General features: G+C 46.2%; 1 protein-coding gene across 4 annotated transcripts in view; it reads right to left on the bottom strand.

Moving 5' to 3' along the window:
- Nucleotides 1-13,236, bottom strand: part of SRGAP2 (SLIT-ROBO Rho GTPase activating protein 2) — a 99,771-nt gene that overhangs the window by 17,585 nt on the left and 68,950 nt on the right. For all 4 annotated transcript variants that reach the window (XM_041422596.1, XM_041422597.1, XM_041422598.1 and 1 more), the window contains exons 12-18: nucleotides 11,029-11,056; nucleotides 9,039-9,069; nucleotides 8,097-8,157; nucleotides 6,581-6,658; nucleotides 4,553-4,687; nucleotides 3,231-3,336; nucleotides 2,225-2,449 (exon numbers count right to left, since the gene is read on the bottom strand). In XM_041422596.1, coding sequence (XP_041278530.1) covers nucleotides 2,225-2,449; nucleotides 3,231-3,336; nucleotides 4,553-4,687; nucleotides 6,581-6,658; nucleotides 8,097-8,157; nucleotides 9,039-9,069; nucleotides 11,029-11,056 — 664 coding nt within the window. The remainder of the gene's footprint in view (nucleotides 1-2,224; nucleotides 2,450-3,230; nucleotides 3,337-4,552; nucleotides 4,688-6,580; nucleotides 6,659-8,096; nucleotides 8,158-9,038; nucleotides 9,070-11,028; nucleotides 11,057-13,236) is intronic.

The raw sequence follows: 13,236 nt of genomic DNA, 5'->3' as shown, positions 1-13,236 counted from the left end.
GCCAAACCAAACATCTTGGTGACTCCTTCTGAGTGCTATTAGCAAAATCCAACTTCACATCTCACAGCCTGGACCTCTGGAGACACTGAGCACTCACACAGCAGTGCCAGGCTGGGTCCAGCTCCTCCCTGCCATGCCAGGACTATTCCCCTGGCTGCATTCTCCACTGCTCTAATTAGCTCATTAGATGGCTGATGAGAAAGCTGCAACTTCCTGGGGGAAATCATTCCTTGATTTATAACTTGGTATTTCCAGGTCTGTGTTTGTCATCTCCCTCCACCCCTTTTATCACCACCTTAAATGTCCCATTCATTTCCCTCAGCAACTCCCACAGCCCAATTAGCTGCCTGTAAATAAAGATTCCAGAGCACCTAAACTACCAAGAGGACTCATTTATGTTTGGCATGAAGAAAAGCTTTGAAAGGATCAAGAGACAACAAGTGGCAACCAAAGGTTATGTTTTTGTAAGAAGCTCCACGAGCAGCTCCCTCTGGACAGGAGCAGAAAGGAAACTGGAAGAGGATCCATTGCCTCTCCCAAGCAGCTCCACAGAGCTGCTGCCAGCTGGCAGCCCTGCCTGCCTGCCCTGCCTGCTCCTCTCAGGAGGAAAAAAAAGGGCTAAAAACCAGTGCTGGCTCTTCATCTTACACCAGAAAACTCCTTTGCTGCCTTCTGTGACTCCTTAAAAATGATTTTTCATCTCCTTCACACAGGAGGAACTTCATCCCTCATTTTGGCCCTGCAGTGGTTAAAATAAGTGATGATGGTTGGACAGTGCTCTCCCCCTGGCAATCTACCTCCTGTGCTCTTTTAAATATGAGGAAAACAGAAAAAGGAGAAGAGCTGAAATGTCTGAACAATTCTGGCGCCTTGCTCTGCTCAATCCACAGGACACCAGGCTGCCCAACATCTCCTGAGCCAGCACCTCAGCAATCAACCCTCCCCATCCTTTGCAAAGCCTTTATGCTCTTTAATAAAGTTTACAGAAGCCTCTGAAGCCAGCTGGAGGCCCCAGGAGGAAGCAGCATTGAGGGCTAAAGTTTCACCCAGACTGTGAAGTCATGTCGAGCACAGCTGCGGCTCCAAGCCCTGCACGGGGCCACGTGCCTCTCCCCAGCCCTGCCTCCTAAAAAGCAGCATTTTCCACCTAAAAAAAATGTCCCTGTTGCATTTTTCACCTCAAATCCTGTCCTGGCTGAGCCCTGGATGCTGCTTTGGGGAGCAGTGGTGACACCCTGAGAGCACCCTGCACGGGGGCCACATGCCTCTCTCCAGCCCTGCCTCCTAAAAAGCAGCATTTTCCACCTTAAAAAATGGTCCTTGATGCATTTTCCACCTAAAAAAATTGTCCTTGCTGCATTTTCCACCTTAAAAAATGACCCTTGCTGCATTTTCCAACTAAAAAATGGTCCTTGCTGCATTTTCTACCTAAAAGATTGTCCTTGCTGCATTTTCCAACTAAAAAATGGTCCTTGCTGCATTTTCCACCTAAAATCCTGTCCTGGCTGCGGCCTGGGTGCTGCTTTGGGGAGCAGTGGTGGCACCCTGAGAGCCCTGAAGGTGACAGCAATAAATCCTGCCAGGGGAATGGGGTGGAGGGATTGCCAGCAGGGAATGGAGGGGCAGCTCTGGTCTCTGCTGCCTGTGACAGTGACAGGACCAGGGAAGGGCTGGAGCTGTGCCAGGGGAGGTTTGGGGTGGAGATCAGGGAGAGGTTTCCCCCCCAGGCTCCCCAGGGAATGGGAATAGCCCCCAGGCTGCCAGAGCTCCCAGGGATGCTCAGGGTGGGATTTTGGGGTGTCTGGGCAGGGCCAGGGGCTGGATCAGTGATCCCTGTGGGTCCCATCCATCCCTTATCTCCTTCCCTGATATCAGCCCAAGGCAAAAGCAGGAGAGAAAAAAAAAAAAAAAAAGGAAAAAAAAACCCAACAAAAAGAGATTGATTTTGGCAGCTACCAAACCAGAACATCCAAGAAAATCCCTCCACAACCTTGCCCTTCAAGATAAGTGAGTGAGGTTTGACAACTGAATAGCTACTTTATACCAGCTTATTTCTTTAAAGCTGATGACTCTCCAGAGAGACCAGAGCCATCTTTGCTGCTACAAAACAGATTTTTGAAAGGCTGCACCAGATGCTGCAATCCTGAATTAGCCAACACAACTGCAGCATCCTAACCCATGGCTAAGCACCCACCCATGGCTCTGCTCAGAGCATCCAGCATACCAGTAATCCTCTGTGGTTCCACCTCTGCTGTAGACTGGGCCCTCCAGCTCCCTGGGCCCTGGGAAGATGTTCTCATGTTGGATGATGATGGTTTTGATCAGTTCATTGACGTGAGCCTGGCAAGAGACCTGGTCGTGGCCCTCGGGCACAGACATCAGCGTGGGCCCGAAGCAGATGGCCAGGTTGTAGGGATCCATCATGTTCTCTTCACTGAACTGAGATAAACTGCAAAGAACACGGGTGGGAAGGAGGGTGAACAGCAGAAATCACCAGCACCATCATCATCCTCTGCTCAGAACACGCAGCTGAGCTCAGAAGGTTTGTTTTGGGCTTTTATGGGATACAAATGGATCCAGGTGAAAAATGGGACACTGATGGTATTTACTGAGAGATGAAATAGAAACTGCAAGGGGAGTTTGAAAGCTCTGGGTGCTGATTTTACGTTTGAAAGCTCTGGGTGCTGATTTTAATATTTGACTTTATTTCTTCTCTGCTATTGCTGTTCTGAGCCCACCTGCAGCCCAACTCAAGACCAGTGTTACAGCAGGATTAAAACTGAATGGATTTACACTGAAAGAGAGGAGGCTAAATGAGATATAGGGAAGAAATCCTTCCTGTGAGGGTGGGCAGGCCCTGGCAGGGGTGCCCAGAGCAGCTGTGGCTGCCCCTGGATCCCTGGCAGTGCCCAAGGCCAGCCTGGGATGGAGGAAGGTGTCCCTGCCCTGTCCATCCTCAATAATTCCATGTTTACCCCAGGCCCTGCAGCAGAGCCCTGGGAGCCAGGGATGCCAGGGGAGGTTTGTAGGCAGCTGCTGGAGCAGAGAGGCAGCACAGGAGCACCTGGCAGGGCCACTGAGCAAACTGCTCAAGGCCAGCTCAAAAAAGAGGATGCCTGATTTGAAGGGAATGCTGCTTGCCACCTCTGCAACTGAGACCATCCAAGTAAAACCACCCCAGAGCTGCAAAGGGTCTGAAGGGGTCTGAAGGTGCTCCCAGGGGTACTCACTGATTGAGGAATGCAAAGAGGTATCTCATGACAATCAGGGTGGTCTTGGGCAGGTTCAGCAGCACCTTCCGGACGTGCAGCGCTCGCTCCTGCAAGTTATCCATGGCTGCAAGAGAGAGAGAGAGAGCACACAGAGAGAGTCACCCTGCTGCCACAGCCCCAGTGCCACCAGGACACCCTGCACACTGGGCAGCCAGCAGGGCACCAGCAGGAGGGGATTTGGCTGCAGAACCTGCTGGCAAAGCCTCTGCCAGAGAAGGTGCCCGAGCACGTGGGAGCCTCCCTGCGAGCGTGGGAGCTCTGGATGTCACCTGCTCCAGGGGCTCTGGCACAAGGGCTCATTCAGGGCAGCTGGGAAAGGTGGGTGTTTGAAAAGGAAAAGCTGGAACACTCAAATTAACATAGTTAAAGGGTGAGGCAAAGGGCTCTGTGTGCAGCAGCCTGCTGAGAAAGAAGTGGGCAGCATAAATCAGCTCAGAAGGGAGAGCTCCTTCGGGGGAAAGAGGATTTTGTTTCTCAACATAACACAAATCCAAGTCTGGAAATGCATTTATCAGGAGCAGAAAAGCACAGGCCATTTCTGAAGCTGTCTCCTCAGTGATCCTCTGCCTCTCTTCAGAGGCTGTCCCTGCAAAGGCCATTTCTCTGCTTGGACAATGGAATCATTCTTCATTTCTGGGGGACATAGCAAGAGCCAGGCCACTTAAAAACAATACAGAAGCCACAGACAACCCTCTGCCTGGCAGAAACACCTTTAGTAACCATGAAAAACGTTACCAGTGAGTGCCCTGATGATTGATATGCTGGAGCAGGAGGCAGTGGATGGTCCCTTGTGGGTATGAAGCTAAAAGGAGTATGAATAAAAACGACCTTGTCAGCTGAGGCCAGCACACAGGAGCATGCAGCAGATATCCAGGGCAAGCAGATATCCAGGGAACCCTGCTGGTGATCCCTGCCTCAGAGAGGGCATTTCTGACATCCTCTGATGACAGCTCTTCAAGATGGTTTTACACAAAAGAAGGTTTTTTGCTTTATTCTCTTTTAAAAGAATCCTGTCACCAAGCACTGGCTCACAAAACTCCATCACACAGCCCTTACAATCTATGAATTTCCATCTCCCTGTTCATTCCTGTCAGAGCAAGGATGGCTGTGAAAAGGTGACTGCTCAGACTGGATACCACAGACCAGCCCAGCAGCACAAACCCAGCCAGAGAAACCCAAAAACTCACCCTGGAGGCAGGAAAAACGGGGAAAAGGAGGGAAGAGAAGTGGGGGGATGAGGAAAATGAATCCTATTTCTTTCCAGTTCTTCATGTACTTACTGACACAGGCAATCAGGTCATGGAAGATGTCCTTGGGGAAGAGGGGGTGCTCCAGGCCTCTGAAATAGAGCTTGAGGACTCCTGCTATGGAATCCATGTCGTGGTCATTCTGGTCCCCAGCCAAGGGATCTTCCCCTTAGGAGCAAGGAGAGAAAAATCAGAATACTGGAGGAAATCCAACACTGGAAGAGAAGGATTTGTGTTCAGGCCACCCAGCCCAGCTGCACTGCAAGGGTGAGACACAGAGAGAGCCCCAGGTGGGAACCCTGCCAGGAATCCCAGGACACCTGGGCAGCTCCTGTCACCCAAATGCCACCCTGGCACCCACGGGGGGTGTGGTGGTGCTGCTGCAGCAGGGACACCCCAGGTGTTTTGGGCAGGGGAGAACATCACAGCTCCAGCACCTGACAGGAGGCTTTAGGCAGACCCAAAACTGCAGCTCAGGTGACAGAAGGGACCACTGAGCATCACACACCTGGCCCAGGTGATGCAGGGGACACACAGACATCACACACCTGGCCCAGGTGACACAGGAGCATCACACACCTGGCCCAGGTGACGCAGGGGACACACAGACATCACACACCTGGCCCAGGTGTGTGCAGACACAGGCAATGGGGTGGGGGAAGTGTTTCTGGGACAATTTGTTGCTGCAGATCCACCACAGTTTGTCTGCATTACCAAAGGGAAGATGCTCACTCAAGGAGTTGTTCCCTGGGGAAAACTCCCTATCAGACATAATTAGATTTAATGATGGGGCAATCCTCAAATTGAAGCTATATATATCCATTATGTGACTGAAATTACCAAAGCTTGCCTATTATCTTAATAACACACGAGATAATAAATGGGCCACTCCAAACCTGAGCATTATCCCTGATATTAACTGCCACCAAGGGCTCTGGATGAAGTAATAAACTGCAGGGACCTTATTGTTAACTTTGGCAGTCCTCTACATCACAGATTTTACACAGACAAGCAAGATGAAGGGGGGAAAAAATCCTCTTTTTTATTTCTGCATGGCACAAGTGGGTATTTCCCCAAGCTGGTATTTCTTTATACAAAAATCTGATTCTAATCAAGTGGGTACTTCCCCAAGCTGGTATTTCTTTATATAAAAATTTATTGACTAAAAAAAATTCTGATTCTGATGCTTTTCCTGACTAGGACACACATTCCTGCTTCCTCTGCTGCTGAGGGTTTTCACTCTCAGGTAGATGGAGCTGAGGACAGGTGACATCACCACCCCACACTGCTCATTAAACTTCCCTCTCTCCCCAAAAGCAAAATAAACTCACTGTGCCTAATTAATGACTGCCCTTCTCCTGCAGCAGCAAGCAGGGAAAAACACTGATCCTATTCTTTGGGAACACAGATTCCAGGGATTAACACAAGCCCTGTTGTTCCCAGTGACCCAGGGACTGCCTGAGGAGCAGCTCCTCTGAACCTGCTCTGCCAGGGAGAACAGCCCAGCAAGGAGCTGATGAGTCAGGAGGCTCCCAACTGCTCCCTGCCTTTGTATGGAATGGCTCTTCCCAGAGGAAAAAAAAATCCAATCTATTAAAAGCTACCTCAAATTAACACTCTCTTGAAATTTCCCTCTTTCCCTCGCTGGTATTTGGAATAAATGTGGCCAAGCTGTGCCTCAACAACAGAGAAAAAAACCATGGAAATTCATCCTCCAGCACACAAAGAGCTGGGGGAGAGGGGAGGAAACTGCAGTTACACCTCATAATGAAATCCTCCACGTCCTTTAGTGTTGCAAACAATCAATAAGCTATCAGACATGAGAGGAGATTGAATTCAGAATATTTATTATACAGCCACTCCACAGGGTGCAAAGCACAACAGCAAACAAGTGAGAACTCAAGGTTAATGAGCACCAGGGAGGTGTTGGGAGAGCCTCACTCAGGAAACACAGAAATCAAAGGGACAAAAAGAAGTGAGCTGCACCCAGGGCAGTTCTGAGTGCTCACAAATTCCCACACTTGGCAATAATTCCTGGGCTTTGGAAGAGCTCTTCCTTACCTCTCTCAAATGCATTTTTGATGTCGTTCACTTCAACCTGGGACCCAGACACTCTGAATATTCCTTCATGCTGCAAACCTGCAGGAAAACAAGAGATGCTGATGACAAGATAAGATGGATTAGATAAAAGAAGACAGCACCTTCAGCAGCTACAGCTCCTGTAAGAAAGGAGAAATAAGAACAAAGGCAGAGGATGCTGGTTAAAAACCACCTTTCTCTGAGATGTCCAGAATACGAAAAAACAGAACTCAGCACAGACAGAAAATTTATTAACCCTTCTAAACTGCTGGAGTAACAGGGCTCTGACAGCCATTCATGTCATCTCTCACCCTGGAGCATCCCCAGAGGATTTTACAACCCAGAGGAAGTCATAAACCAGCAGTGGAGCAGCAGGAGTAAAATATGACCAATGCCAGGAGGAAAATGTTTAAAACATTTAAAAAGGACTCAGTTGAGTCTGTTGGAAAATCAAAGCCAGCTCTGGAATCTGAGTGAAATCAGCATCTCCTGATGCTGAAATCAGCATCATCCTGAAGGATTTATCCCCCATCAGCTCCCATTTCAATGTGGTCTCAAGGATTTTTCCAGCAAATATCCAAATATGGCCTTAAAGAAGATTCTAGATTGATTCTAGAACTTTAACTTGTTTATTTCAAGTGCTGATGAGAATGGGACTCCAGATTATGGTTTCTAAAATAGTAATGGAACAAGGGAAACAAGCAGGACCTGCATCTTGGCTAATGAAGATGGATTCCACCTCTTCCACACGTGTTAATTAACAGCTGCTTCACACGCTACTAACAAATGATATCAATTAAAAATGAAAACAAATTGCAATAAATGTACAGCATTCAAGGCTGGGAGAGGTCAACCTTCCAAACAGGAATAAATCATCTCTCTGTGGCAGTAAATGAACAATTAATTCACTGCTTGACCTCCTACATTCAAACACTCGGAGTGCTCCTCCTCCTCCTCCTCCTCATGAAGAGGATGATTGTTGCTGCTGAAGGCCACATTTCAGGGCTCAAAGGAAGGTGAGTGCAGGGGAGGGATGGGCAGCTTATTTTGCAAGGAATAAAGGGATATTGTTGGCAAAACAACATTTGCAAGGTCAGTTATTTGGAGCTGTCATTGCACACACAACACCAGCAGTGCAGGCAAAAAATCAGAGCCATTTTCCTCCTGTGGCAGCTTCTGCACAAGCACCTGAGCCACTCTGAACATCCCTCATAAGGTTTATTTTATAGGTTTAACCTATAAAATATAGGTTATTTTATTTTATCTTATCCTATCTTATTTTATAATAAAATCTTTATTACATTTTATAATAAAATATTTATAATAATATATTACTATTTTATAATATTACAATATTATTTTATAATTTTATTATAAAATTATTATGTATTATAAGATAATACAAGATTATTTTATAATTTTATTTTATTTTTATATTTTATTTTATTTTACTTTATTATATTTTGTTTTATTTTATTGGAATGTCCCACAAACTCACCATGCCTGCTGATGAATCGGATGCAGCTCTCCACCACCAGGGGAATGGCTTGGGAAGAATCCTGCCCAGAGAGGAATTCCAGCAAGAGCAGACAGAATGTAGAGTGAAGAGGGGAAAAAAAAAAAAATAGAAATGTTTGACTCTGCACACCAAGATCACACCTTGCTCTCTTTATTCCAAAACTCCAAAGCAGCAGCCCAAGACTGTGTGAGCTGGAATTCCCAAACTTTATCCTTAAAGTATCAACAAGGGATTTTTTGGGCCCTCCCCATCTCAAAAAACCCCATTTTAGCTCACTTGGGTACCAAAAAGCAGCAGATCATCCCCAAGGCCAGGGACACAAAGCCTGGCTTTGTAAGTCTTTATTCCAGGAAGGCACCACAAGAGAGCAGCTCCAGGTTTAACAGAGATTCCAGGGAAAATGAAGGGATGGAGACAAAGAAACAACAGCGTGGATCACATAAACCAGGAGTGCCCCAGCAGCTCCAGGCAGCCTGGGATTTCTGAGTCCAGGTCTGTCCAAACACAGAGTAATTTGAAATTTTGTCATGGAAAATGAATGAGGTTTTGGATTTCTGATTCCAGCTATGTCCAAACACAGAGTAATTTGAAATTTTGTCATGGAAAATGAACGAAGTTTTTGATTTTTGGTTCCAGGTCTCTCGGAACATAGAATAAAAGCAATTTTAAATTTTGCCATGGAAAATGAAAGAGGTTTTGGATTTCTGATTCCAGGTCTCTCAGAACACAGAGTAAAGGCAATTTTAAATTTTGTCATGGAAAACGAATGAGGTTCTGGATCCAGGTTTGAGGGATTTCTCCAACAAGACTGAAAAGGTCCATGGAAGACGGGGAGGGACAGATAAAAATTTGTTTTCTAGCACTCCTCCTCTTTCCCCACCCCATCCCTGCCTCGTTACTGAAATGTTAATTGTTAATTACCTGCTTCCTCACGGTGGAGCTGCGCCTGCCACTGGTCCAGGGGTGCAGGAGGGAAAAACAGAAGAGAAAATCAGGATAATCCTCCCCCATCACCAGCTCATCCCTCCAGTGCTCCCAGGCTCGTGCTGGAGCAGGGAAGGAGCAGAAATCCCAGTCAGTCACAATTCCAGAGCCTCACTCCAGTTATGGAACCCCAGAAAAATTCTAAGTGACTTTAAATCACTCAAAACCTGCACGAGGCAGCCCTGACAAAAAAATCACCCCTGACATCTTAATTCTGAGCAGACAGAATGCTGGGATCCAGGGCTGCTTGCTGCAGATGGAGTTTGATATAAATTGAACAGGGAAGAGCAGGTGGGTCCCCCCGTGCCACTGTGGAGCCTTTATGATGGTTTTGATAAGATTTCAAATAAATAAATAACATAAAACCCCCCTGGAACAGCAGCACACAGCAGCCAGGCTAAGCCTTGTCTGTCTGCTCTCATTTGCTGATGTTGATAGACATTAATGGCAGAAAAATAGGAAAAAAGCCTTGCTCTGCCAGGGTTTTCCCCTCAAAATTTATTACTGGGGTTTAAAATTCCTTTAGTTTCTTGTAGAAATGAAAGCAAGGGAGATGATAGCAGAGAGGCCCTAATGTATCATTCCAGCCAATTCCCTGCCAGGGCAGATGGCTGCTGAATTATAAATGAGGGGATTAGAAGTGTGATTTTTTAAAAGCCTGTACAACGTGTTAATTTGGAGGAAATTCCTTTTGTAAAACAATCAAAAACACAGAATGAAAATAAAAAACAATTTAAAAAATCCAATTCCACGGGCTGTCACAGACAATGAGGTGGGTTTTAAACTGTTAGCCAGCACGATTCTTTGATATTTAAAATTGTTTCATGATGAATAATATTTTATTATTACAGATGTCAGGGTCTAATTAGGACCTGTCAGTTTTGCTTTGCAGTGAGGAATGGGAACAGCAGTAATGAGTCCACGCTGGTGGTAATCACCTTGCTTTTCTTAACGAGGCAGAATGAAGCACAGCCCCAGAGCCCCCTGAATCCCCAGTTTGGAGATGGAGTTTGTGTTTTACTAAAGTCCCACCACAACCTTAGGGCTGGTTCTAGGATTGGCCCTAATTAAATTAAAATTTTTTTTTTCCCCGTGCCCTCTGTCCTTCTGGAATCCAGGCACAGCAGAGCAGCACTGGGATCAGCTGGATTCCCATAAACTGGGAAATCTGGGCTCCCAAATTTCCCAATTTATGGTCCTCAAGCCTGTGGATAAGCCCTGCACAGCCCCTGGGCCCACCTCTCTCCCAGGACCAGGGATTTGCTTGTAAAAACCTAAATCTGGAGAATGTTCTCCAGGTGACAGCACCAAATTAAGGAATTTCTCTTCTCCATCCTGCTCTAGATCTGCTCTAAATACACCAGGGCAAGAAAAGGAATTTGTTCATATTAATTTTATATATATATATAAGCCATATATATAAAAATATTGATTATTATATATATATTATATTATTATATATTATATACTATATCTAATATATATAATTATATATTATATTATAATTTTATTTGTGTATATATACATATAAATAAAATTATTACTATTTACATACTGCATTTATTATAATTAAACTTATTACAAATTTAATTGAAACAAATGATATATAATATATATAATATATATAAAAATAGAAATTTAATTTATAATAAATGACTACATTTAACTAAATTTATTAAATTCCTGCCCCATCTCTGGAAGAGTCCCAGGCCAGGCTGGATGGGATTTGGAGCATCTGACACAGTGAAAGGTGGCACTGGATGAGCTTTAATGTCCCTTCCCACCCAAACCACTCCATGATTCCATTCTGTGGCTCTAAATCAGTGTATTTTCTAACAGACACATATCCTGGGCTGGGAACTGATCTGGAATGACCAATTTGCATCAGATTTTCCCTAAAAACCACAATTCCCTGAGCCACACCTACCTGGCCAGGGCACAGTCCGTCCGCTGACCTGTGGAGGAGACAAAGAAATGCAGAGTGAGGAGGGAGGGATGGGAAAATGCTTTCAGCGTTTCTGTACACAGAATTTTGGAAGAAGATGGAGGAAAGCAGAGGAGAGAGGAGGGGAAGCTCCAAGGACAGCACCAAACCCATCCCTGCCAGCTCAGCTCCACCAAATCCAACCAGGAGCCAGCTCAGGCTGTCCAAGCACTCCTATCCCTGGGAATTCTTGTTTTTAAACAGAAATTACCTCCCTGAGCATTCTAATTGTTGACTTCTGCCAAAAAAATGGGCTTGTCAGTCCCTCCCTCCCTCCCTCTTCCCAGGGGAACTGGTGGGGCAAGAGATTCTACTTCCCACAGCCCCTCAGGAGGAGTGCAAACATTCCCAGATCTGTCAGCCCACAGCCTGAACGTGCTGGCACCAGAGCTATTTTGGGAGACAGACGTTCAGTGGTGTTTTTTATAAACATATTTATAAAAAAACCACTCCATTAACTTGTGCTGAGTTTTCGAGGAAGCAGCAGCCAAGCTCAGGACTTGCTAATTCAGCATCACCTAAAACATCACGACAGAGGAGAAAGGAGGATGCGCTGTGGGAGTGGGACAGGCCCATTTTTTTTTGGTGAAAAAATCAGTGAAACCACACAGATTCAGTGCTTTTCACACTGATTCCCACCAGCTGAAAATCCACCTTCCCTCCTGTAGTCTTCCTGCTCCTGGGGAGATGGAAGGAGGAGTGAGGGAAGCAGCTAATTGCTGATGGCTGACAATTAGTCGAGCACATCTTGATAGCCACTTTTGCTCTCCCCACGTCAAGCCAAAACAGTGCATAATTTACATGAAAATGTTATTCTGCAGCAGAATTTCCAGCCATCTGTCCCCTTTTCATCATGGAATATTCATACAGAGAAATTACACGGCTGTGGCAGCATCAAGGGGCTCCTGCATTAGGGTGACAAATGGGGACAGGAGGCAGGGACATAATTACTCGCAGAGAGGAGGACTTGCTGCTACTTTTATTGCTGGAACTTGTCATCTTCAGATTAAGGCAATTTGCACCACGACTAAAAAATGTCACCTGAGGATGGGGCAGGGAGGAGAATAAAAAATAACAACCCCCTGAAGCTCCCAGGCACTGAAGACACACAGCTGGAGGCACATTTACCTGCAAAGCTCCTAACCATGCTCTGGGGACGTGTGGAGGGAATTTTATTTGCCCATTTCCCAATTAAGTGACATTTTATGGATAAATCTAGGCATGGTCCCCAGTTTGTAGCATCAACCTGCTCCTGTGGGTTGGGAAATGGGGTGTTCCTCCCTTTCCCAGCTCCTTCTGATCTCACAGATGACAGGAGGAGTTTTTTGGGGCTCACCCTGACACTCACTGGCTCCCTTCAGAGAGCCACTACAAAAGCTCTGGTTTGCAAAAAGCAAACGAAGAAAACAGAAGCAGCCTTTAAATCCCCACAGCAGTACAGAAATCACATTTAATTTCCTCTCCTCTCCCCCCTAGCACAGCTTGAGCTGGGGTCAGGGGCAGGCAGGTTAAGAGGAAACAGGGCTGGAATGCAGAGGTCAGCCAGGACCCAGGAATGTCACCAGTCAGGGGCAGCACTCTGCCACTCACACATCTTCAGAGGCACAAGAAAAATGCCCTGAGGACACAAAACTTTGCCTTCAGCCACCTTTCTTACAGGACAGCTGAAACTTTGCCTTCAGCCACCTTTCTTACAGGAGAGCTGAACTTTAACCAACCCAAACGAGGCACATCTTCCCCTCATCTCTGATAAACACAAAACTCTGAATTACTGCAGCAAGAAAAACTTCAGTTTTTCAGTGCATTCTCGAACTGGAAACAAAGCACTTCAAAGCCCACATGCTGGCTGAGTTTTCATGCAGCAGATTTGCACACCAGGAGCTGTGGGGAGCTCAGCTCAGCCACAGAGCCCCAGACTGAGCCAGGACTGAGCTGAGCCACTCTTTGACCTGACATTTCCACTGCTCAAACCTTCTCCTCTGCAAATACAAGGCAGGTTTCTATGGAAACTTGGATGCATAGTTGAAGTGTTTTTGGCCAACAGGATTTGCCCATACCATGAAGGAAAAGAAATCTGCCTTTGTTCTGACTCTAACAGCAAATGAATATTCAGTTCTGGCTGCTGCCCCCTGACTGATGCCCTCTAGACAG

This window comes from Onychostruthus taczanowskii, unplaced genomic scaffold, assembly GCF_017590055.1.
Source record: "Onychostruthus taczanowskii isolate IOZ18803 unplaced genomic scaffold, ASM1759005v1 scaffold74, whole genome shotgun sequence".
Taxonomy (NCBI): domain Eukaryota; kingdom Metazoa; phylum Chordata; class Aves; order Passeriformes; family Passeridae; genus Onychostruthus; species Onychostruthus taczanowskii.
This window is presented reverse-complemented; position numbering and strand designations above follow the sequence as displayed.